At 56.8% G+C, this 22,141-nt stretch overlaps 4 protein-coding genes and 1 pseudogene across 14 annotated transcripts; 3 read left to right on the forward strand and 2 right to left on the reverse strand.

Moving 5' to 3' along the window:
• Nucleotides 1-224: 224 nt before the first annotated feature.
• On the reverse strand, nt 225-7,712 carry EFEMP2 (EGF containing fibulin extracellular matrix protein 2). Of its 9 annotated transcripts, XM_019737716.2 has the most exons (13): nt 7,566-7,589; nt 7,253-7,415; nt 6,662-6,721; nt 6,237-6,354; nt 5,963-6,011; nt 5,137-5,343; nt 4,410-4,532; nt 4,010-4,126; nt 3,738-3,857; nt 2,005-2,124; nt 1,800-1,926; nt 1,362-1,557; nt 225-524 (listed from the first exon to the last, which is right to left on the reverse strand). In XM_019737716.2, the coding sequence occupies exons 2-13, from the start codon at nt 7,261-7,263 to the stop codon at nt 363-365; spliced, it is 1,410 nt and encodes a 469-aa protein (XP_019593275.1). In that variant the 5' UTR covers nt 7,264-7,415; nt 7,566-7,589; the 3' UTR covers nt 225-362. The 9 variants fall into 9 exon arrangements, with proteins under 9 accessions (XP_019593275.1, XP_074192800.1, XP_074192798.1 ...); XM_074336699.1 differs by lacking the exon at nt 5,963-6,011 and having other exon boundaries at nt 7,566-7,712; XM_074336697.1 differs by lacking the exon at nt 5,963-6,011 and having other exon boundaries at nt 7,253-7,473; nt 7,566-7,641.
• Nucleotides 2,119-3,691, forward strand: LOC109450429 (large ribosomal subunit protein eL42; annotated as a pseudogene).
• A 3,193-nt stretch (nt 7,713-10,905) lies between the features above and the next one.
• On the forward strand, nt 10,906-14,265 carry CTSW (cathepsin W). 2 transcript variants are annotated; one of them, XM_019737921.2, is made up of 10 exons: nt 10,906-11,060; nt 11,329-11,413; nt 12,217-12,330; nt 12,693-12,847; nt 12,951-13,047; nt 13,139-13,219; nt 13,301-13,426; nt 13,602-13,666; nt 13,747-13,950; nt 14,032-14,265. In XM_019737921.2, the coding sequence occupies exons 1-10, from the start codon at nt 10,974-10,976 to the stop codon at nt 14,146-14,148; spliced, it is 1,131 nt and encodes a 376-aa protein (XP_019593480.2). In that variant the 5' UTR covers nt 10,906-10,973; the 3' UTR covers nt 14,149-14,265. The 2 variants fall into 2 exon arrangements, with proteins under 2 accessions (XP_019593480.2, XP_074192802.1); XM_074336701.1 differs by lacking the exon at nt 13,301-13,426.
• Nucleotides 14,266-14,445: 180 nt separating this feature from the next.
• On the reverse strand, nt 14,446-18,518 carry FIBP (FGF1 intracellular binding protein). Of its 2 annotated transcripts, none has more exons than XM_019737922.2 (10): nt 18,315-18,518; nt 17,920-18,118; nt 17,626-17,752; nt 16,683-16,783; nt 16,028-16,182; nt 15,599-15,707; nt 15,458-15,521; nt 15,092-15,178; nt 14,909-15,006; nt 14,446-14,565 (listed from the first exon to the last, which is right to left on the reverse strand). In XM_019737922.2, the coding sequence occupies exons 1-10, from the start codon at nt 18,397-18,399 to the stop codon at nt 14,496-14,498; spliced, it is 1,095 nt and encodes a 364-aa protein (XP_019593481.1). In that variant the 5' UTR covers nt 18,400-18,518; the 3' UTR covers nt 14,446-14,495. The 2 variants fall into 2 exon arrangements, with proteins under 2 accessions (XP_019593481.1, XP_019593482.1); XM_019737923.2 differs by having other exon boundaries at nt 16,049-16,182; nt 18,315-18,517.
• Nucleotides 18,519-20,629: 2,111 nt separating this feature from the next.
• Nucleotides 20,630-21,651, forward strand: CCDC85B (coiled-coil domain containing 85B). The gene has a single exon (XM_019737816.2). It carries the CDS (start codon nt 20,801-20,803, stop codon nt 21,407-21,409), a length of 609 nt encoding a protein of 202 aa, XP_019593375.2. The 5' UTR covers nt 20,630-20,800; the 3' UTR covers nt 21,410-21,651.
• Nucleotides 21,652-22,141: the final 490 nt, after the last annotated feature.

Consider the following 22,141-nt stretch of genomic DNA (forward strand, 5'->3'; position numbering starts at 1 on the left):
TCTGCAGCCTCATTACCTCCTCCCTTCTCAGGATGATTCTGACGCCCCTGGACCGTAGACCAATCCCAGCCTTGGGGACACAGCTCCCAACTCTTGTCAATGGGTCCCCCTCAGCCTGAGCTGACTCCCCCCTTTAGGTAGACTTGGCCCACCTCCCACAAGCCTGGCCCTTTCCCCCGTCTGGGGTTCACTAGAGTGTTACCCACCTACCTCAGCCATCAGGACTCCTTCTTTCTCCCTTTATTGCCTTTCTCTCCCTACCCTTCACAATAGCATCTTCCCTTTTAGCAGAACAGTCATTCCTGAGCTCCAGGCTCCTTGACTACAGGGGCCGCCCCCTCCCTGAGGGCTCCCCCCTCTCCTCAGAAGGTGTAGGCCCCGACGAAGACGGTGAGTCTCAGTACTGAGCTGGCCCGGTAGCTCATGAGTGAGTTCATGGTTACCATCTCGAGGTCCAGCACGTACTCCCGGGGGCCCGTCACAGGCCGGGCGAGCACCAGCATGGCGCTGACATTGTTGATTTGCTGCAGGGCACAATGGGTGGGGGGACATGTAGATTGCATCAACCTTTGTGCCAGGACCCTCCCCCAGCATTGCCTCCCTGCCCCATGCTTTTGTACCCACAACCAGTTGGCTGTGAAGTAGAGAGAGAGCCCTGGCCAGGTCATGACCCCAGGCTCTCATCCAGCTCCATGACACCCTTAGCATTCCTCCTGCACCCAGGCTCCCGCCTTCAGGAATCTCCCACTGGTGCTCTTCCCACCCTTTCCAGCTAGTTCTTTTGTCTAATCAAGGTCAACTGATGATTCAGGGCCAGGTATGAGACTTTGCGGAATGGCAGTGCCTTCAGTGACTTGGAGCAGGCAGACACCCCTTCAAAGCATTCCATTTCAGGAAGAGAAAACCAGCACTGATACCACACGAGCCCTTGCACACCTGGACCCCTCCCTCCTAATAGCTCCACCAGCAGAGCTGATTCTCTGACTCTAGACCCCTGCCCCTGCACCAACCCCTGCGGCCCCTCTCTCCAAAGCCCAGTTCCACTTGCTTCCCCTTAGAGGGCCTCTCGTTTCAGTCCCTGTTCTAAGGCTTAGGAAATTGAGGGCAGATATGTAAACCAGTGGGGGGACTCAAAGCCCAGTGTCTGAGTGCCTGGTGTGAATTGCATTTAACAATCTGTAGTTTGTACCAAGGGAATTTAGAACACCCCTACTTTTCTATGGAAATTCTGCCTCCTCGGGGCGGGGCTTTGAGAAGAGGCGGGGCATGGTGGCATAACCGAATCTCCCACTTAAGGTTTCATGGAATTTAGTTTTGGATTATGCGTGTCATTTGAGGGGTGGGGTTAGGGGAAAGCTTACCCTAATATAGAAGTCCCCCTGGGAGTTTCCAGCACGGATCTGAAAGGCATTGTAAGCGCCGGGATAGACAGAGGTGGCTTGGATCTGGAAGACATCAGCAGGTACACTTCGCTCCGAGGTGATGGTCATGTAACGGTGCACTATGGACGAGGGCTGCTCCCGGCACAGGGGGTTGGAGGCCGGACAGAGGCAGCGACTAGGAACCCGAGATGGAGACACAAATGAGGTCCTAGCCCATTCCTCAAATTTGGCCCACCCCCACAATTAGGGATCCCGAAAGGATCCTCCCACTTACAACAGCGTGCATGGTTTAGTCATGACGGACTATGATTCCCATCAGCCCTCAGGACACTTGTCAGTCCTAATAGATGCCAGCCAGCCCCAGAGCCCTCTGGGATTTGTAGTTTAGGTGGGGGGCCTGGCGTCAAGTTGACTCACTTGTCAGACACCTGGACATAAGGCTCCACGCAACGGTTGGTGTCCACACAGCGGTAGCCCCCATAGAAATTGACACAGGTTTGTGCTTCAGAGCACTGGTGTGCGCCGGACTCGCACTCATCAATGTCTGTCAGGGGAGAGGGGCTGGAACCTGGACGTCAGGCCAACCAGCCCGTGACACCACCCTGCCCTGGGCAACCTGTACCTTGGCAGAGGCGTGTGGCCAGCAGCTGGTAGCCCTGTGGGCAGTGGCAAGAGAAGCGACCTGGCTCGTTAACACAGCGGTACTGGCAGAGGTAACTGGAGTAGCTGCACTCATCAATATCTGAGGGAGAGTGGGGATGAAGACTCTGGGTCAAGGGAAATCCTCTCAATTCAGTCCCATAAACATTTACAGAAAGAGCTTAGCCCCATGCTAGGCTCAATGGGAGAAGACAGCGGAGGATGAGACAAGACGGGTAAAGCACAGTAGGGGGACAGGGGATTCAAAGAAAGGTCTGCTCAGACTGCCCAGCTCACAGACCTCTTTGTCCCAGGACTGGAAGACAAAAATAAATGAAAGCGCTAGGAATCCAGGGGCTTGGCTTTAAATCCTATTGACTGAGTTTTGGAAACCTCAATTTCCCTGTCAATAAAATGAGGAGGTTACTTTCCGTGCCAGTAGCACTCTCACAAATATGGTGAATGTTCCTAAAACCTGCCAGACCGTAAGAAGTGTGGCAAGCACCAACCCCACAAAGTGACACAGTACAAGGGCAAAGATTCTCTGTATGTGCAGGGAAAGAGGCGTTATGACAGGAAGCAGAGTGCTTATGGTGGGTAGACTAAGCTGATTCTCTGCAAAGAAGATTGTCCTGAGGCTTGAATGTGTTGAGCTGTTGAGCCCACCTGCAGATCTAAGAGAACGCTGGCTATTAAAAGATGCAAGCATTTTGAACTGGGAGGAGATAAGAAGACAAAGGGCCAGTTCTAAGCTTCATATTTTGTCACGAGGACAATAAAATCTTGAGGATTAAAAAAAAATAAAAAAAAAAATGGGTCAGGCTAGCTGAGCCTTGAGTGTCCAATCTGCTCTGGTTTTCAATAACTTGCCCAATTCCTGCAACCTACAATCAGCCCTGGCACACAGTCGCCTCCTGCAAGGCAGGAGCTGCGCAGGCAGGAGCCAGGTTTCCTACTCTGGTGGCCTAACTGAGCCAGGTACCAATGGGGCCTTACTTGGCAGCAAAGCATCATATAAACAGGGTACGTGGCCAGATGACATGGAATGAGGTCGGGATGGAGCTGTGGCCTCATTTCACCCTAGCTGTGTGACCTTGGGCAAGTCACTTAACCTCTCTTCATTGAAGGACTTCATGCTTATTATTTTCTTACAATCCTCTCAATAAATCTTGAAGGAGATATTACTGTCCTCATTTTGCAGAGAAAGGAAAAAAATATCATACCTCACAGGATTGTTGGCAGGATTAAATGAGGCCAAGCATGTAAGGAAGTGTCCTGCACAGGACAGTGTCTCAATAAATGGCGTTCCCTTTAAAGTGGTGCTGCTTGGGACTTGAAGCCTGTCTCTTGTCATTTTCCCACTTAATCCTCAAGACCACCCCTTTTACACATGAATAAATGGGTTTGGAGAGAAGAGACATCTCCCTTAATCCAGGATTTGAACGCAGGTCAGTCTGACTCCCGGGGAGGGGAGCACCCACATCCCTGTTCAGTCTCCCCACTGAGCTTCAGTGGGAACCTAACTGCTCCCTTCGGTGCCTTCCCACCAGGCTGGGAGTTCTGCAACCAGCTGGGGGTGGAGGACATAGGAGGTACATGGCTGCAGAATGGACGGGGCATGGAGGCATCAAATGGAGGACTGGGTGGCAGGAGGCGCAACATGACACAGGGCCTAGGGGACCAATGGAGGAACACTTGGCGGGGTGGAGCTCTCACCACTGCAGGAGAAGCCATCCCGGTGCAGTTCGTAGCCCTGATGGCAGCGACACAGGAAGGTCCCATAGGAGTTGAAGCAGCGCTGCTCGCATGGAGCCCCCATGTCACATTCGTTCACATCTGGGGGTGCCAGGAAAAACAGGAGAGGAGTGAAACTGAGGAGCCGCCCAGAGCCCCCATTTCACCTGCTCACCTGGGCTGGTCAGGAAGGGAGTTCCCCACCCCATAACACTCTGCCCAAGACCCAGGAGCCTGGCCTAGCCCAGCCTCACCCACACAGGAGCGGTTGTTGGGCCCCAGCTGGAAGCCTGGTTCGCACTGGCAGCGAAAGGAGCCAGGCAGGTTCACACAGCGATGCTGGCAGTAGCGGTAGCGGCACTCGTCTATATCTGGGATGGAGGCAGGAGGAGGGCAGAGGGCAGAAGTCAGGTGGGGCCCCAGCTGGCTGGGACTGAAGACTTCACCACCCATATTCTTGTCTGTGTCTGGGCGCTGGGCTGGGTTAGGTCAGGCAGGACTCACACATACACCCATATAGTGCTGTGTCTGGTGACAGAGGTGGCAGGGGATTCGGGTGAACCCTGGGGGTCGGTGGGAATGGGGGCCAGGTGCTAGGGTGAGAGCCAGGCCAGGGGCACAAAGCAGAGACTAGAGAGCCCATCCTGGACTCACCCACACATTCAGGCCCAATCTTGCGGTAACCATCAGGGCAGGTGCACTGGTAAGAACCAGGCAGGTTGTGGCACTGCTGGCTGGGGCGGCAGTCGTGCAGGGCCTGAGCACACTCGTCCACGTCTGCAGGAGACACCGCTCAGCCCCCGCCTGCAAACCCATGTACCACCCCACATGACAGACACCTCAATGTTGGAGGACACAGGTCAGGAACCACTCCCATAGGTGTGTGGGGATATACCCCCAAAACAGGAACACATGGATTCGACCCTCCCAACAGCACCAATAACAGTCCACCAGCCTGGGAGCCATTGGCAAAGGCACCCCTAACCTATGAGACCCCATGCCAGAGTAGCACAGGAAACAAGGTCCTACCCATACTCCTAGGAGCACTGATTCCAGGGCCTTCCTCCAAGGCCCATGGTGCCAAAGAGTGGGGCCAGATCAGAAAGGGGGCAGAGGCTGAGAGGTAGAGCTCTAGCAGTGTGTCTGCAACAATCGAGGGGAGGGTGCCAGAGGCTGGCTGGGGCAGTGGGACGGGAGCTGGGGCCACCTGTGGCAGGTCCCACACAAAGTGACAGTCTGGGGGAAGGTCTGGATGTTATCCCAATGGTACTAAGGAGGCTTTTGAGCAAGGGAGAAACGTGAGATGTGAGTTTTTAAGATGCAGTGAGAGACACTTGGTAGGAGGACTAGAAGCCTCGGCGCCAGGGCAGCCTTCACTCACCCACACAGCTCTCTTGCTCATCAGGCTCATAGCCTGGTGGGCAGGGGTTCGGGTGTTGAACAGGTGGCACTGGTGGTGGTGGGCCCTCGCCATGCAGGTCGTTGATGACGGCAGCCGAGCGAGGCAGGCACAAGTAGCCCCCATAGTGGTTGATGCATTTCATTTCCCCCTTGCAGGCCTCGGGGATGGTCAGGCACTCGTTGACATCTGCAGAGAGGGGCCTGCTGGGCACAGCCAGTCTCCTGGGCTGGCCATGGAGGGGGTGGGAGGCAGGACCCCAGCTCGGCTTTGTCTATGCTGTGTGACCCAGGCAGGGCCTTCCCTCTGTACTCAACAAGCTAAGGCTGCCTGCCCAGGACACCTCCCCAAGGCCTGCCAGAGCTGACGGTGGGGTGGCTGTTCCCACAGTCACCCCCATTCTCTTGCCCTTAGGAAAGTCTCTATCCTTCCCCAAAGCTCTGGCCCTGACTCAGACCAAGAGTGATGTGCAGGCCTCCTTACCCACCACCGAAGACACTGCCCTCCTAGGATGTGATGGGACAGCTGGGTAGGAGAGTGATTCGAGAAGGTGCTCCTCAGGGCAGTGCCCTGTTGCTTTCCTGCCTACTGAGAGGTGGGGGCAGGGTTCTTGGGTTTCTCTGAGAGGGAGGGGCTGGATGGCTTCTCCACCCCTAGCTAAGCTGGCCCCCAGAGAACCAGAGCTGGCCTCCACAAAGCAGAACTGGGTAGAGAACAGACCATTGGGCTCCCGCTACAGCTCTTGGAGCTCGGGTTGCAATCCCCTTCCCAGTTCCTGGGGGTGGGTCAGTCCCCCAGGCACACTCACCCCGGCAGTGCTGGCTGTCGGGGTCCCACTCATAGCCATCTGTGCATTCCTACAAGGGGACCAGTGGTGGCCAGTGTTCACCCCCTGTCCCCTCCAACTCAGGCCAAGACCAGGGCCCTGAGCCTGGCCACCCTCCCGGGACTGCTCCAAACAATGGCCCCAGCTGCTCCACCAACCAGAGAAGGGGAGAATCTTCCCCAGCAGCAGCCACCCCAGGATCCTGGTCTGTGTCCCTGCCCAGCCCATCCCAGGCCAATGGCCCCACGGTCCCCACCGTGTAGCTGTCGGGCTCCTCCGAATCCTGGGGAGACGCTGCCCCCAAGAGCAACAGCAGCAGCGCCCAGAGCAGTAGAGACCCGGGGAGGCAGGAGGCGAAGGGGAGCATCCTGGGGCTGGGAGGTGGTGGGCGGGGGTCAGGGCGCCTCTGCCACGGCACCCCCATTCCCTGTACCAGGACTCAAGAGCCCTGGCCCCAGCCTCCTCCCGCTCGGGACCGTACTTGGGGCCCGGGAGCCTCCCAGGGCCGTGGGCCGACTCCTCACGCAGGCCAGGGTTCGGGGCCCACCCGCCCGGGGCCGCCCCGCCCCCGCCCGGTCCTCCAGTGGCGCAGGCAGAGGAGCGCAGGCCTCTTGGCTCCTTGCTGACGCCGACACGGCGGAGACTCCGTTTCGTGCCCTCCCCCCACGGACAGCCACTCACTTGGGCCCGCGACGCCCCCGCGGCCCACGGCTCCGGCGGCTCGACTGGCTGCGACAGTGCCTGCGGGCAGACGGACGGACGGACGGCGCAGCTCCCTGGATGCGCGGCCCCAGGAAGCGCCCCCCGCCCGCCCGCCGCGGCGCGGCCCACCCCGGCGCCTCCGCCCGCCCCTCGGCGGATTCCTGAGCCCGCGCCAGGGGGAGGGACCCCGACCCCCCGCTTCTCCGCCCCTGGCCGGCCGCAGGCCCCCACCCGGTCCCCCGCGGCGCCGCCCGGAGCCGCCTACCGGCTCTGGGCCAGGGTCCCTTAGTGCTCCATCCTGGGGGCATTGGCCCTGATGCCGTCCCCCCAGACACATCCGGGAGTCCCCAGGCCCTCACTTTGTGCACTCCAAATTATCATTCTGCGCACCCAGACCCTACGTAACTTGCACCCCCAGAATTCCATCCTGTGCACCCACATCTTAATGCAGGGGACCCCAGACTTTTCTGCGCTTCCAAGAATGTCAACCTAATACTGGGGCTTCCAAGTCCTCAATCTAGATCCTCCAGAATTTTATTCTGTGCACCCGGACAGTCACTCTGGAAATACCAAAACTTCATCGAGGGTCCCCAGACCCTCGCCCGAAGACAAGACGCTCCCAGGCCCAGAGTGCTTCATCTCTGTCCCCTCTTCCCTCCATCCTCAGGGCAGTTTTCAGCCAGGTGGTCCCTTCACTCCAGGACGGCGTCCCTCGAGCCCTCGGTCCTCGAACCTACAAGTTTGAGGGCAGGGGCAGCAGTTCCTTTTTGGCCCAGAATGAATGGAAGCCCCTGTAAAGGCGGGCAGGGCTAAACTCAGGCGCGCAGGACGCTAGGGTCTCACGCCAGCCCCATCCCCGCCCTCACCCATCCGTGTCCCCCACCTTCCGGGTTTCCGCCTCCTTGTGCGAGTGGAGCAAGAGCCTGTGGGGGAGGAGTTTGGGCGGAGCTGGCTCCCAGGAAGGGGCGGGGCCTCACCCTGCCCACGTCTCAGGGCGGGGCCAGACGGGAAAGGGCTGTGTGTCCAGGGATCCCCAGCTTGGGGGCAGACGGCGTGCGGGAACTGGCGAGCCCTCCCTTTTCTCACCCCTGTTTACCCTGACGATCGCCCAGAACATAGCCCCGCCCCGGGAGGGAGGTTGTGCCGGGGAGGGACAAGCCAGTGGGTCCCAGGGTGAGCCCTTGGGATTCACGGTGACCTGGAGAATGTCTCCCCCACCCCCAAATCCTTCCCAGCTGCTTCGGTGAGGAGGCTAAAAATAATACAACCGAAAAGACAGTCAATACCAAGTGCTGGCAAGCATATGGAGAAATCAGAACCCTCATACACTGTGGGTGGGAATGTAAGATGGTGAACCCGCTTTGGAAAACAGTTTGGCAGGTCCTCAAAATGTTGCATGACCCAGGTATTTCACTCCTAGGTATATACCCACGGGGGGCTGAAAACATGTTCACACAAAAAAATCTGCCCACACTGTTCATAGCCACACTATAAGAACCAAACTATACAAACAACCTAGTGTCCATCAATTGATGAATGGATCAACAAAATGTTTATGAATGAATAAAAATATGACGGAATATTACTCAGGCTTAAAAAAGAATGAATAACTGATATGTGCTACAATATGGATGAATCTTGAAACTATTACAGTAGGTGAAAGCCACATGCAAAAGGTCACATGTCCCATTTATGTGACACATCCAGCCAGAATACGCAAATCTGAGAGAGAAACTAAATTAGTGTTTGCCAAAGGAAAAGGGCACAAGGACTGACTGCTAATGGGTGTGGGGTTTCTTTGGGGATGATGAAAATTCTCTGAAATTAGATAGTGGTAATCGTTGCGCAATTATGCAAATACACTAAAAAGCACGGAAATACACGTTAAAAGGGTGAATTTTATGGTATGTAAATTACATATCTCAATAAAGCTGTGGATGGTGGGCTGCACCCCCTGCAACTAACAACGGCAACTGGACCTGGAGCTGAACTGCGTCCTCCACGACTACAATTGAAAGGACAACTTGACTTGTAAAAAATCCTGGAAGTACACACTGTTCCCCAATCAAGTCCTGTTCCCCTTCCCCAATAAAATCTTTAAAAAAATAATAAAATATTAGCACTTAATTATCAAGATCGAACCATTCCAGACATCAGCCTGCACCTCCCACCTCCCCAATCCTCTTGCCCAGCCAGGGCAGGGGTGCCATTATCACTCCATTTCACAGATGACAGAGGCTGAGATTTGTGTAGGCGCAGCCAGAATGGTAAGGACAGGATTTGAACTCAAGTTCCTCTGACTCCAAGACTTTCCGGGCTCTTTGCCCCACAGTAGAGCATTAAGGACCCACCATTTGAGGCCCTACTCTGTGCCAGCCAAGGTTAAAGGTGCTCCAGAGTGTTGGTCCAATCAAAGGCATTGTCACTGCCCCTGAGAGATGAGGATCCAAGGCCCCCAGGGGAAAGGCTGGGAGCACAAGCTGGTGTCTCCACCTTGGACCTGAACATCCATCTTTGAACTATTCGGCCTGGGTGTGCCTGCCCCTCTGAATGGCCTCCTCAGCATACCTCTCCTGACCTCTGTGACCCTAACGACTTTCCCTGTCTTCTTCCCTTCTGCACTGGGTCACAAGGCCTATCTTGGTGGTCTCTCTCCCACCACGTCGTGAGCTCTGCCCAGGCATGAGCCCCTGAGGCCCCAGGGCCCATGGCCCAGCTCTCGTGGGATGCCAGGCAGGAGCTGCAGGATGAGCAAGGGAAAGAACAAATAAATGATGGAGTGGGGAAGTCCATTCATTTAACAATTATTTACTGAGTGGTCACCATTGACCAGGCACCAGGGACACAGCACTGATCAAAAAAGACCCAAATCTCCTTGTCTTCTGGGGCTCACATACAAGGGAGGGAAGGAGTGAATCAAAGAGGAAGGCCACCCAGACCCACACCTCCTCCCCCAAATTTCCACAACCCTAACTGCCTGAGATTTTATGACACCCTCTTTGGTGCCCACACTGGAACCTCCAGCTTACACGGGATTAGTCATAGTCCCACACAACCCAAGGCCAGCTTGGGGCACATGACGGGTCTAGAACCACAGAGCCAGGTACCCCTCTGTGCATGGTCTGCCTACCGCATTTTAGTAAAGGCAGCATGGCCCTCATTTCCAAATAGAGGAGTCCGTTGGCTTACGCGCTGGGGTGGGAGTGAGGGTGTGCAGCAAAATGGACCCTCACAGCTTTGGGGAGTTTCCCAATGAAAGAAAAAATGAGGTAGGGAGTGCATGAATAAATGAATGCCAGGATCAGAGCCCGCTTCCCTTCCCTTCTCTCCCATCCCCATGGGTCCCCGAGAAAGCCAGCTTTTTTCTCAGCCATCTCTTGCTTGGACACTGGTTCCAACCTGGGGGCTCATAATGGAGCTCCCCACCCAAGAGCCCTAGAACAGAGGCAGCAGCAACGGGGGTTAACACCCCTGCCCAGCTCTTGGTCTCACAGGCTTTGGCCTTGATCTGAGATGCCTACCCTGCTATCTTTCTGCCCTGAGGCCCACGCAGACCCCTCATCACCATCCCCAGATAGTTAAAGCAATGAGGAAAAGGAGGAGGCAGTAGCTGCTAGTTGCTGTCCCCTGGACCTTGTACTTTCCTGTTTAAAACCCATGACAACCAATTATTCAGTCAACACCCATCGAGCTTGCCCCGTGCCTGGCCACATCCTGGGAGCTGTGAACACAGGCACATCAGACACCTCTGGTGTGGTTGGGAGATGAAGACCGCAGGCACAGGTACAGCAGGGGCTCAGGGGGCTGCAGGTTACACCAAAGGATGGAACAGCAGGAAAGTTTTCTGGAAGGGGTGACCCTTGCGCTGACTGAGCTTCAAAGGATGAGCTAGAGTACTTCCCACGGGGCACTGACCACCCTCTATCCGCACCATTGTCAGGGGCCTGAGGCCCCCTTCACCCCCTGGACTTCCGTTACAGCACTGATGGCCGTCACTGCCCTCTTAGGACCTGCCTCCTCCTGTCACCTTAAGGACAGACCCGTTTCTGTATCCCAAGAATTGGCCAGAACAGGGTGGGCAGAGAGCCTCTGTTGAATACAGAACAAGGGTTGGATGGGGAATAGGCGGGCAGAGGGCCCTGTAGGGACTAGAGCCTGAATGCCTCTTGCTTGAGGGGTCGGCCTCCCCCGCCCAGCATGGTTTCCCTTGTGGTCTCTTCAGCTCCACCCTCAGCCCCTCCAGCTTGGTCTGCATAGCTTCCTGCCCCCCAGCACTCTGGTTGTCAGCACCATGGCACTAACTGTCCATCTCTCCTGCTTCCTTGCACTGTTGGTGGCAGGCCTGGCTCAAGACATCATGGACTCCCGCAGGGGCCAGGTAAGTGCCCACAACCTGTTCCCCATACCCTTCCTGTTGCAATCCCCATGCCTGGGGCTCACCCCTTCGGAAACGCCTTGTTCTCATTTCTCAGAGGGAGAAACTGAGGCAGGAGAGGTGATTGATGTACCCAAGCTCACACAGGGAGACAGCGCAGGCTTATCAGCTGACCCCCTAGTCCAGTCCTTGCCTGGCGGAAAGCCTAAGTGCAGTCCCAGCAATGACTCCCCACCCAACCCCCTCCCTCACCAACCTTGGTTTCTTCCAGGACCCCAGTCCCCAGCCACTGAAGCTGAAAGAGGTCTTCACTTTGTTCCAGATCCAGTACAACCGAAGTTACTCGAACCCAGCAGGTATTACGGAATCCTTATATCTCTGGTCCAAACCCCCTCCTCCCATTTAGTAGATGAGGACATCAAGGCTCAAGGCGGGGAATGGGCTTGGCTAAGGCCACTCAGCAGGGCTTCCCGGAATGCACAGGTGGGACAAGGCCATTCTTTACTGTGAACCTGGAGGGAGGTGGCAGCTGTGGGGGGTCTGCCCAGTCCCAGAGAATCCTTTGCATCCATAGCCACTTTCCTGTGACTCCAGGCAGCGGGCAGATCACCATCTAGTCCTGAGTTCATTCAGCAGGAGCCCAAGGATACCCATCTTGTCCCCAAGCTGGGGGTTCTTTCTTCACCCCCATGAGTTACCCTGCCCTCTCTGGGTCTCATCTCCCTTAGGGAGATCATCTATGGGCATCTTTCAGCCCACGTTGCCCATGTCATGGACCTGTACCCCATCCTGCCCCCCCAACCCCCACCATGTTCCATCTCCAGACCTGCGATCAGAGGTGTCAAGTGGAGGTGGAGGTGACTGGGCAGGAAGCCAGTCTCTGACCACAAACCTTTCCTTCTGAGTCACTGCCTTCAGACCCTTTACTTGCCTTCCTCCCAGGTGGGCAGTTGCCCCCTTCCCACTTCCTGGGAAAACCCAACCCCAGGTGGGCTGGAGAGCTGCTTCCTTGGCCCACGTATCTTCAGTGGGGCCTACAGGGGCCACAGAAAGGGAGCCAGTGCTCATCTGAGCAAGCATGGGAGGAAGCCCAGCCGGTGGCCACTTCCTACCCCCTGGGGCTGGGGAGCCAGTCTAGGATGACCCCCTTTTGGTCTAGAATATGCTCGCCGCCTGGACATCTTTGCCCGCAACCTGGCCCAGGCTCAGCGGCTGCAGGAGGAGGACTTGGGCACAGCCGAGTTTGGGGTGACTCCATTCAGTGACCTGACAGGTACTGGGACACCTCCTGGCCCCTCAGTGGTGGGTGGAGCAGAGCCTTGTCCAGGGATTCTGGCAGATGAACAGGGCAGACCTTTGGCTTTTGTTTTCCAGAGAGGGATCCTGAGGACCAGAGGCCTGAGTGCTTGTCCCAAATTACAGGGAGCAGGGACAGGCACTCTGCAGGCCTGTATGCCAGCCCAGCTCAGGGCCAAGGCAGCAGGAACTTGGTCTCTTAGGCCTCAGCACCCTTGCTTTCTATCTACCAGCCTACTACTCAAATGGCCAAGGATATGGATGGTTGGCATGGGAGAGGCAGAATATGGGAAAGCAGGGGTCAATAGTGTGACCTTGATGGTCCCATCTGTCCCCCAGAGGAGGAGTTTGGCCAGCTCTATGGGCATCAGAGTGTAGCTGGAAGGGCCCTCAACGTGGACAGGAAGGTAGGATCTGATGAGTGGGGTCAGACAGTGCCCAGCACCTGTGACTGGCGGAAGGCGGCTGGTATCATCTCACCCGTCAAGAACCAGGTACCTGCCCCCACCCAACCTGGCTCAGTTCAGCCCGAGTGGTGAGAGAGGAGAGGGGCAAGGCCTGGACCCCTTACCTAGCTCCTGCCCTGCTCCCCATTAGGAAAGCTGCAAGTGCTGCTGGGCCATAGCAGCCGCGGGCAACATCGAGTCTCTGTGGGGCATTAAATTCCGAAAGTCTGTGGAAGTCTCCGTGCAGGGTATGGCTGGGAGAGGGGGCATGTGTGACGGTGGGGGGTGGGGGGATTGGGCATGGGGCTTGGTCACCCACATCGCCCCTTCTTGCACCAGAGCTACTCGACTGTAACCGCTGTGGGGACGGCTGCAAGGGAGGCTACGTCTGGGACGCGTTCATAACCGTTCTCAACAACAGTGAGTGTTGGGCCTCACCGGGTGGCTGCGGGTGAGGGATGTTTTGGAGCTGAGTCTCCTCCTGGCGTTACGTATCTCCAGGCGGCCTGGCCAGCGAAACGGACTACCCATTCCGGGGGAACAGCAGAACCCACAAATGCCAGGCCAAGAAGTACAGAAACGTGGCCTGGATCCAGGACTTCATCATGCTGCCGGACTGCGAGCAGGGTGGAGACCCGGGGGAGACGTGGCTGGGGCGGGAGACGGGGAATGACAGAGGCAGACAGACCAGACTACAGATTGAGATGGAAGGATGGGGGCGGGGGGGAGACACAGAGACGCCTGTAAGCTGAGAGCAGGACGCATAAGGAAGACCGGGCCTGATGGTACCTTCTACCCTCAGGAATTGCCCGGTACCTGGCCACCCAGGGCCCCATCACCGTGACCATTAACATGACGCTATTGCAGGTAGGATATGATCAGGAATGGGGTAGGGCCATATAGGGGAGGGAGCCCCGGACTCAGCCCCTCTGCCCCTGCCGCTGCAGCACTACCAGAAGGGTGTGATCAAGGCCACGCACACCAACTGTGACCCCCAGAGGGTGGATCATTCTGTCCTGCTGGTGGGTTTTGCTAAGTGCAAGTCGGTGGAGGGCAGGCGGGCGGCTTCATCCCAGTCGCGTCCTCGTCCTCGTCACTCCATCCCATACTGGATCCTGAAGAACTCCTGGGGGGCCAACTGGGGTGAGGAGGTGAGTGCGATCTACTGGGGGAGCACAGGGCAGGACAGGTCTCTCCCCACCTTCTGGCCCTGATATCCCCTAACTTTCTAGGGCTATTTCCGGCTGCACCGAGGGAGCAATGCCTGCGGCATCACCAAGTACCCAATTACTGCCCGAGTACACATACCAGCTAAGAAGCAGCAACAGCTAGTTTCCTGCCCTCGCTGAGCTCACCCCTCAACTCTCCTGCTATGCCAGATGCCTCCTTGCTGGCGTCACCCCAAAGCCTTTGCCTGTCCTCCCAATCATCTTGCTATGGATTGAATAAACCAAGACAAGACCCCGTCTAAGTGGAGTCAGCTGGGTGGGGAAGTAGACAGGGAGAGCACAGACACCACTCCCTGACACATCCTAGCCCCTGCAGGGCTGACGTACACACAGATCCTTATACACACGACACTTAGATACATACGTGTGCACACCTCCCACACACAGACCCTGTGTGTACCCATGCACAGCCTCCTCGAGAGTCATGGCAACTTTATTGTTAGTGTGGGCAGGGTGGTGGGAGGGTCTCAGTCATGATAGAGGCGCAGGAGGCAGCCACGCAGGGTACCCATGTAGCGGTCCCAGAGGGCCTGGTGCCTGCAATGACAACGGGGACAGTAACGGCTGAGTTTTCCTGCAACCCGCCAGGTCAGGACACTGCTCTATATACCTTCACTCTTTAATCCTCACGATATTCTTATGATCCTTATCATCATTATCCCGTTTGTATATATGCAGAAATTGAGGCAGGAGAGATTAAAGAACTTGCCCAAGGTCAGGTCACAGCTTCTAAGAGATGGAGCCAGGACCCTGGTCCACAGAGAGACTTCCACCCCCAGGACAGCAGAACAGGGAACCCTGAGTCTGCAGGAGGGCCTGGCCCTGGCAGGAAGCTGGCTGGGGCGAGGCCAAGCTGGACAGGAGGCCTGGGGTCGCTCACCGGAAGCCATCCAGGGAGTGGACGGATGCCGAATACTGATTCAAGAAGAGCCGCACATCATTCAATGGCCAGTGGTCGGAGCGGCAGGGCTCCACGAACTGTGGGCCCAAAGGAACATCTAGTACTGGTACAGCGCAGATACAGGCCAGGTTGGGGATACGCACAGCAGGCGGGACAGCTCACCTTCTCCACGAGGTCCACAAACAGGTCTCTGACGTCCTTATTGTGAGTCAGTTTGGCGGCCACATTCACTAGCCCCCGGGACAGGTTCTGTGGGGACAGGGAGCCTAGGAGTTCTGCTTTCTGCCCCAAAGGCTGAGGGCTGAGCCCAGAGGCTGGGAAAGGGACAGGACCCTCCCTAAATTTATCCACCTCCCTCAAATAACTCCCCAATGTTTAGGAGGTGGCTGGCTCCCCACCTCACAGGTGGGCAGAGGGAGCAGCAGCGCCACCTGCCGGCCAATCTAGGGCTTGAGCAGAGTTGCCTGGTGGGACAGTGCATCGGAGGCTGAAGATGCCCAAGGGACATAGGCTGAATTGGCCACAAACCTTGAAGTTGGCTTCCATCTCAGAGAAGACACCGAGCTTTCCCCGGAGGGCAGTGCACACCAGGCTGCAGGCAGAAAGGGTCAAGCCTAGAGCTGTCTGGGCCCCCTTTTCAGCCCCCACCCCATGGCTGCCCCCAGTAACCTCTTGTGCAGGTCCAGAAGGTCCTTGTCAGCCACCAGCACCTTGAGCTCCTTCAAGTCCTGAAGAAACTCCTTGTCTAAGTCCACGTCCATGTCGTCCACCTGGGAGTCTGAGTGAAGCCCATGAACAGAGTTGGGGTGGGGGATAAAATGCTCTCCTGACATTCTGAGCCATCCTCACACACCACCTTATTGCACCCCCACAAGACAGACAGGAAGTGGAGTGTCAGAGAGGTGGAGTGACTTGCCCCAGGCCATGGAGAAGTAGTGGGCGCTTTGTCTGCAAACACAGTGTGTGTGGAGACACTGGACCACGAACAGGGGTGGCTGGGAAGGGGCTCTGGAGAAGGAAAGATGCTGGGGAGGGGGCCTGCAGGAGAAACTGCTGGTGGGAAAGCAGACCCCGAGAGGAGGGGAGGTATCCGGGCACCTGGGTCAGTGGGGGCCTCACCGACGGCTCCAAGGGTCCAGTTCTGGATCATGAGCTCAGCACAGAAAGCAAAGTCGCCAAAGCTCAGATACTGCAGTTTTTTCTTCCCTGTCTCAAAGCGGTTGTTGGCAAAGAAGACGATGGCTGCATAGTCCCTGCAGGGAGGGGACAGTGCACATGTCAGGGCTGGCAATTCCTTCTTAGCAAGCAGCTCCCCCCTGCAACTTTGGCTGGGCATCCGAGTTCTGGCCTCTCTCTGCCCTAACTCACTGTGTGACATGTTTCAAGTCACCTCTCTCTGGGCCTCCTCGTCTGTGCAAAGAGGTTTCAGCCCATGTCTCCTAAGGGATACAGCAGGAGACCGCAAGGGTAACAGTCACCACTTACCGAACACTTCCTAAGCCCCAGGGGCTGTGCTATGCGCTTTACATGTGGCACCTCACAACAGCCCAACTGACAAATGGCCAGGCTGGGATCTGAATTCAGGCCAGTCTGATCCGAAGTACAGACCATTAGAAAGTACCGTGAGATAACCATTCCCCAAACACAGCCAAAAGGTCAAGTGGGTTGGGGTGGGAAAGTGGACCAGCCTCAGGGTCCAGGAAAGACTGTGCAGGATGGGGGGAAGACAATGGCTCCTTGCCTGGTCCCTCACCTGGCCAATCGATCGGAGAGGAGGAAGTGTTGCTGGATGTTATCGACCAGGGAGCCCCGCATTTCCTCCACCACCTTGAAGACTCGCTTAAAGTTGTCAAACTGCAGGGCAATTAGTGGAGGAGGGTGGACTGGTCACAGGTTGCTCACCCAATAAGCTAACTGTTTATTGAACACCCTCCCTCACCTAGCCACCTATTTAGTCAACAGATGTTGATATAGCACATTATTCTTTCAACAAACTATTAGTTAGTAATACCTGTTACCAATTCAACAAATGTCTGCCAGCTTTTGTCATCTTGCCTCAGATAAACATTTACTCACTCCTACCTCTGAATTCACCCCTATTTTAGCATCGTACTCTCCAGTTCTTCATGAGCTTGTGCTGGAACTGACTAAAACCCAGGAAGTAAAAAAATGAGCAAATGGTGAGCTGTACACAGGCAGCTCACAGGAGACAAAAGCCATAAGGGCCCAAAAGAAACATTACTTCTCCCTGGCACTACCAGAAAGGCTTGTGGAGAAGGCAACATCTGTCCCCGCCTTGGATTTCACGGGGGTAGAAGACATGAGCAAAAGAAAGCTGGGCGCTGAGGAAAGTAAGCCTAGAGAGGCTGGCAAGGAGCAGATCACAGGAGCATAATTGTATGAAGCTCAAGGTCAAGGAGTGTGACTACTATCCAGGAGGGAGTGGGAGCCAACGAAAGTGTATGGGCAGGGGAAAACTATGGTCAGATCTGGGCTTCTGAAAGGTCACTCTGGTCAAAGAGTAGAAAATGGTTTGGAATAGGTAAAAACAGGGGAGAGGAGATGGGGTATGAAGCCACTGCCATAACTAGAGGCGAGAGAGGTTGCTGGAGATGGGGCAGGGGTGGAAGGGATGGAGTGAAGGGGCAGTATATAGAGGGGATGTTTATTGGAGGGAATGGGGCTGTCGTGCCCACCTGTCTTCGGCAGCTCTTAAGGGTGATGCCTGTTTTGGTGCTGATGTCGTCCAGGTCTTTCTTGGTGCCCTTGGACAGCTTCTTGCCCAGGACCTCCCGCACAAAGGCCTCGTCAAAGGCATAGTATCTGCGTGGAGGCAGAAGACACTATTGACTTTCCATAAAGGAGAGGAAAGAGGGCCTGGCAGGGCCTGGGATTGGCCCTTTGTGCTATCAACTTTCTCACGACTGGGTAAGTCCCATCCCTCCCTGGGTCTCGGCTTCAGCCAATACAATGGGTATATGGCGTCGCACCTCTCGATGAGCAGCGCCTGTCGGGAGGGCGGGATCTGGAAGATGAGTTGGTGTAGCAGCTTGGGCGGGGCGTGCAGCAGGCGCTCCAGCATGTGGAAAGTTCGGTAGTGGTCCATGGTGTCACTCTGCAGCACCGCTGCCGTGGCGCCCGTCTGCTCTAGGATTCCCGAGCGCACCCTCAGGGCCACCGCGTCGTTCACTGGGGAGTGGGCGCTAGTATCAGACCCCGCCCTGCCGACCTCAGAGTCCCTCCAGGGATTCCAGCCGCCACCTCCATACGTCCCTTACTCCCTCTGCCCGCTTCTCCACGAGAAGCCTAAGTCCAGGACCCGCCCCCTCGCCCATCCAAAACAACCGTTCGCCCTGATGGCACCCCCCGACGGCCCCCCACAAACCAGAGTAACCATCCAGCCAGAGGCGATACACATCCTCGTCTATGAGGGTCGTGTTCCCTACGAAGATATCCAGCTCGCTGGTCATAGCGACCCCCGGACCGGGGCGCAGCGCTCCAGCTGGAGCGAGCACTGCCGGGACCCGGCGCGCCGCCGCCTCCGGGCCACTTCCGGGAGCGCCGAGTTTCAGCTCCCGCCGGCGGAGCCAGGAAAGGACCACTTCCGGGACAGAGCGGGTGGGGCGGGAGCAGCGAGGGAAGAGGCGGAGGTAGTGGAGTAGCCCCTCCTCTCGGCGGGAGGGGGAATTCCAGTCTCCTACATCCTGACAGAGTCAAGGCCTCCCACCAGTCTCCCCTGCCCCAGAATCCTTCCTATTACTTCTTTCTGTTTTTTCCCCCCTCACTTTCTCTGCCCTTTTCCGGACCTCCCTACTTTGACCTGTATCCTAAACTTAGGGGTTTCACAGGGCTCAACCCTAAATCTTTTCTCTACAATAAAGATATCTGGGCCGACTTCCAAAGGCCCTTGCAGGGAGCTCCTCAGGCCATCCACGCATGAGCATCTCTCCTGGGCCTGGAACACTTGTTCCCATGGTTTTTAACACCGTCCACCCCACCCCACCCCACCCCCTGACCCCGCCGCCCCACTAATGACCTCCCTTATTCTGCAGCTCAGAGCTCTGCCTGGAAGCCCACATCCCGAGGGCCGCCTATCTGCGAGTCTTTCCACGCTGTCTCCCCACAGACCCCCCCAAAAGCTAGATAGACCTCTTGATCTCCCCAATCTGTTTCTTTTCTGCGTTCCTTACCTTAATGACAACCCCACTATCCACCCAGTTCTCGTGCCAGAAACCTGGGCTTTCTCCCAGACTCGCCTCTCTCCACATTCAGTTCTGCTGATTTGCCTCCTGAATATTTCTAGTATCTATCTGTTTTGTCCTCTTCATCCGCTGGCACTGCCCCAGGCCAGTCCTTCTGCAGAGCTCTCCTTGCCCATTGACACAGTGTTCTTACTAATCTCCCTGCCTACATCCGCTCCCCATGATCCATCCCACACAGAGCAGCCTGAATAATCCTTTATAAAATGCATATTTTAAAATGTTACTCCCCTGCTTAAAGTCCTTACTGGCCTGTGAAAACGCTCCAGCCTACTATTGAAAGCCCTTAAGAATCTGCCTTCCAGGAGCAGCTGATTAGCTCAGCTGGTTAGAGCTGGAGTTCTCAACAACAAGGTTGCTGGTTCAATTCCGGCATGGGATGGTGAGCTGCGACCCCTGCAACTAAGATTGAAAACAGCGACTGGACTTGCAGTTAGCTGAGCTGTGCCCTCCACAACTAGACTGAAGGACAACAACTTGACTTGGAGCTGATGGGTCCTGGAAAGAAACAGTTACCCAATAAAATTAAAATAAATAAATAAAATAAAAAGAAAAGCTTTAAAAAAAAAAGAATCTGGCTTCCGACTATCTTTGTTTCCTCCCTGCGAAATTCTTACCACTTTCTCCACACACCTGCCTTTCAAAAAGAAATCAAGCTATTCTCTGTTCCTAAAGCATCTAGGCCCTTTCAGTCCTCCGCATCCTTCACCAGGCTATTCCTTCTCCCTGATAAAACTCTCTCATTACTTGACAAAGTCCTATACATCTTTCAGGGGCACTCGGATATCACCTCTTTTGGGAAACCTTTTGCGGAGGGGGGGGGTGTCCCTTCAGACCGTGTCCCTCCTCCATTTGCTTCTTAACAAAGGTTCTCTCCCCTGCCAGATTAAGACTTTTTTGAGGACAAGGACATTGATCAAATTTATTTCTGCATGGGTCTTGCACACAATAAAAAGTTTATTGAACAAATGCATCCTTTGCATGTCACCCCGTTCCCCACCCCCGGGCAGGAAACTCTCCATGGCAGGGAGGGTAGGCTGATGGTGAGCCAGGACGTTTGGATTTAGGGTTCGGAGGAGTCGGGAGCGATGCTCAGTGAGCCGAGATTCTCGAGTTCGAGCTAAGGAAGGATGGAAAGACGATCCGTCTGGGTCTGTCGGGGAGTAGGCGGGAGAGTTCCAGGGACGACTCGGGAGAATTGGTTCTCAGGAGCGGAGAGGCCTAGGCTCGAACTCCAGGAGGTTTGAAACTGGGAGGTACGAAGCGCCTCGTTTCGGGTTGACTGGCGCGGGGTGCGAGGACGCCGGGATCCAGGGCCGGGGAGAATCTGGGACTCGGCCGTCGGGAGTGGGCTGGGAAGGGGCGTTCTTAGAGCTCAGGCCCCGCCGCTTTCGGGGAGGGTTCCCTGGATTGGCTGTTCTTCCTTAACGCGGCCCCGCCCCGGCGCGCGCCACGCCGCATGCCCACCCCCGCGCGGTTGCTGCAACCTATGTTATCCTGCCACAGCCGGGTTTCCGCGGAGCAGGAGCCGGATCCAGAGAGGTGCTGGGCTCCACGTGGGGCTCCCGGGCTGCGGCGGCGGGCAGGCGATGCTCCAGAGGCCTGAGCAGCCATGGAGGCCGAGGTGGGCGGCCTGGAGGAGCTGACGGACGAGGAGATGGCGGCGTTGGGCAAGGAAGAGCTGGTGCGGCGCCTACGGCGGGAGGAGGCGGCGCGCCTGGCGGCTCTGGTGCAGCGCGGCCGCCTCATGCAGGAGGTGAATCGGCAGCTGCAGGGTCACCTGGGCGAGATCCGCGAGCTCAAGCAGCTCAACCGGCGCCTACAGGCCGAGAACCGCGAGCTGCGCGACCTATGCTGCTTCCTGGACTCGGAGCGCCAGCGCGGGCGGCGCGCCGCGCGCCAGTGGCAGCTCTTCGGGACCCAAGCATCTCGGGCCGTGCGCGAGGACCTCGGCGGTTGTTGGCAGAAGCTGGCCGAGCTGGAGGGCCGCCAGGAGGAGCTGCTGCGGGAGAACCTGGCACTTAAGGAGCTCTGCCTGGCGCTGGGCGAGGAATGGGGTCCCCGTGGCGGCGCCGGCGGCGCTGGGGGCTCAGGCGCCGGGCCAACACCCGAGCTCGCCTTGCCCCCCTGCGGGCCCCGCGACCTGGGCGATGGAAGCTCCAGCACCGGCAGCGTGGGCAGTCCCGATCAGTTGCCCCTGGCCTGCTCCCCAGATGACTGAGGACGCAGCTTCCTTCGCGCCGACGCCCGCCGGGATGGCTCCCCAATCGCCCGAATTGCGGTGGACCTCAGGACCTGGAAGCCGCCCCGACTGCACACGAGGGATCGCAGGCATGGACTGAGAAACCGTGGCACTGAGGAGGGCCCTCGCTCTCGCTGGCAGGGCATCAGGGGCACTGGAAGCTGGAGCGGAGGGACTTGCAGGGGGCTGGGTGGGGTCTAATAAACTGGGACGGAAGTAGAGCCCTTGGCCTGGGCAGCGTCTGTTTGGCACTCGCCAAGGTTAGGACAAGGGCGGGGATTTTGAGATGGGTATCATTCCCACCTGGAGGGGCTGCAGAACTAAGGTGTCTGATTCCTCCCATTACCTCAAGCCTGAGGCGGTCTGTGGGACCGTGGTAAGCCACTGGCAACACCTCCCCCACCACCACCGCCAGGCCCCGGCCAGGCCTTGATCCAGTCCCTGAAGTGGCTCCAGCTCCCTTCCCGGCTCCTTCCTGTCCAAGACAATGGGGCAGGAAGCAGGTGTTGGGGACCTACAAGCCACTCAGCCACCTCCCATGAGGCTGGAAGGGGCTTAACAGCGATAACAGCGCCCTCCTGTGGCACACGCAGGAGCTAGACGGGCCCCCACCAGGAGGAGGATGACAACCCTCTTGGCTTGCATCCCACAGCACTCTCTTCCTCTCAATCCTGGAGATGAGGCAGAACAGATGTAACTTCATTTGTCAGA

The sequence above is a fragment of the Rhinolophus sinicus genome, linkage group LG06, assembly GCF_036562045.2.
Source record: "Rhinolophus sinicus isolate RSC01 linkage group LG06, ASM3656204v1, whole genome shotgun sequence".
NCBI classification, from domain to species: domain Eukaryota; kingdom Metazoa; phylum Chordata; class Mammalia; order Chiroptera; family Rhinolophidae; genus Rhinolophus; species Rhinolophus sinicus.

Coding starts and splice junctions, on each gene's coding strand:
- EFEMP2 (XM_074336696.1), bottom strand. CDS start 7,019: ATGTGTCTGGGGGGACGGCATCAGGGCCAATGCCCCCAGGATGGAGCA. Junction 6,355..6,661: donor CGGGGGCGTCGCGGGCCCAA/GTGAGTGGCTGT, acceptor ACCACCTCCCAG/CCCCAGGATGCTCCCCTTCG. Junction 5,344..6,236: donor AGGAGCCCGACAGCTACACG/GTGGGGACCGTG, acceptor CCCTCTCTGCAG/ATGTCAACGAGTGCCTGACC.
- CTSW (XM_019737921.2), top strand. CDS start 10,974: ATGGCACTAACTGTCCATCTCTCCTGCTTCCTTGCACTGTTGGTGGCA. Junction 12,848..12,950: donor TCTCACCCGTCAAGAACCAG/GTACCTGCCCCC, acceptor GCTCCCCATTAG/GAAAGCTGCAAGTGCTGCTG. Junction 13,427..13,601: donor GCTGCCGGACTGCGAGCAGG/GTGGAGACCCGG, acceptor TTCTACCCTCAG/GAATTGCCCGGTACCTGGCC.
- FIBP (XM_019737922.2), bottom strand. CDS start 18,399: ATGACCAGCGAGCTGGATATCTTCGTAGGGAACACGACCCTCATAGAC. Junction 17,753..17,919: donor CAGGCGCTGCTCATCGAGAG/GTGCGACGCCAT, acceptor GCCTCCACGCAG/ATACTATGCCTTTGACGAGG. Junction 15,708..16,027: donor TGAGGCCCCCACTGACCCAG/GTGCCCGGATAC, acceptor GGCTTCACTCAG/ACTCCCAGGTGGACGACATG.
- CCDC85B (XM_019737816.2), top strand. CDS start 20,801: ATGGAGGCCGAGGTGGGCGGCCTGGAGGAGCTGACGGACGAGGAGATG.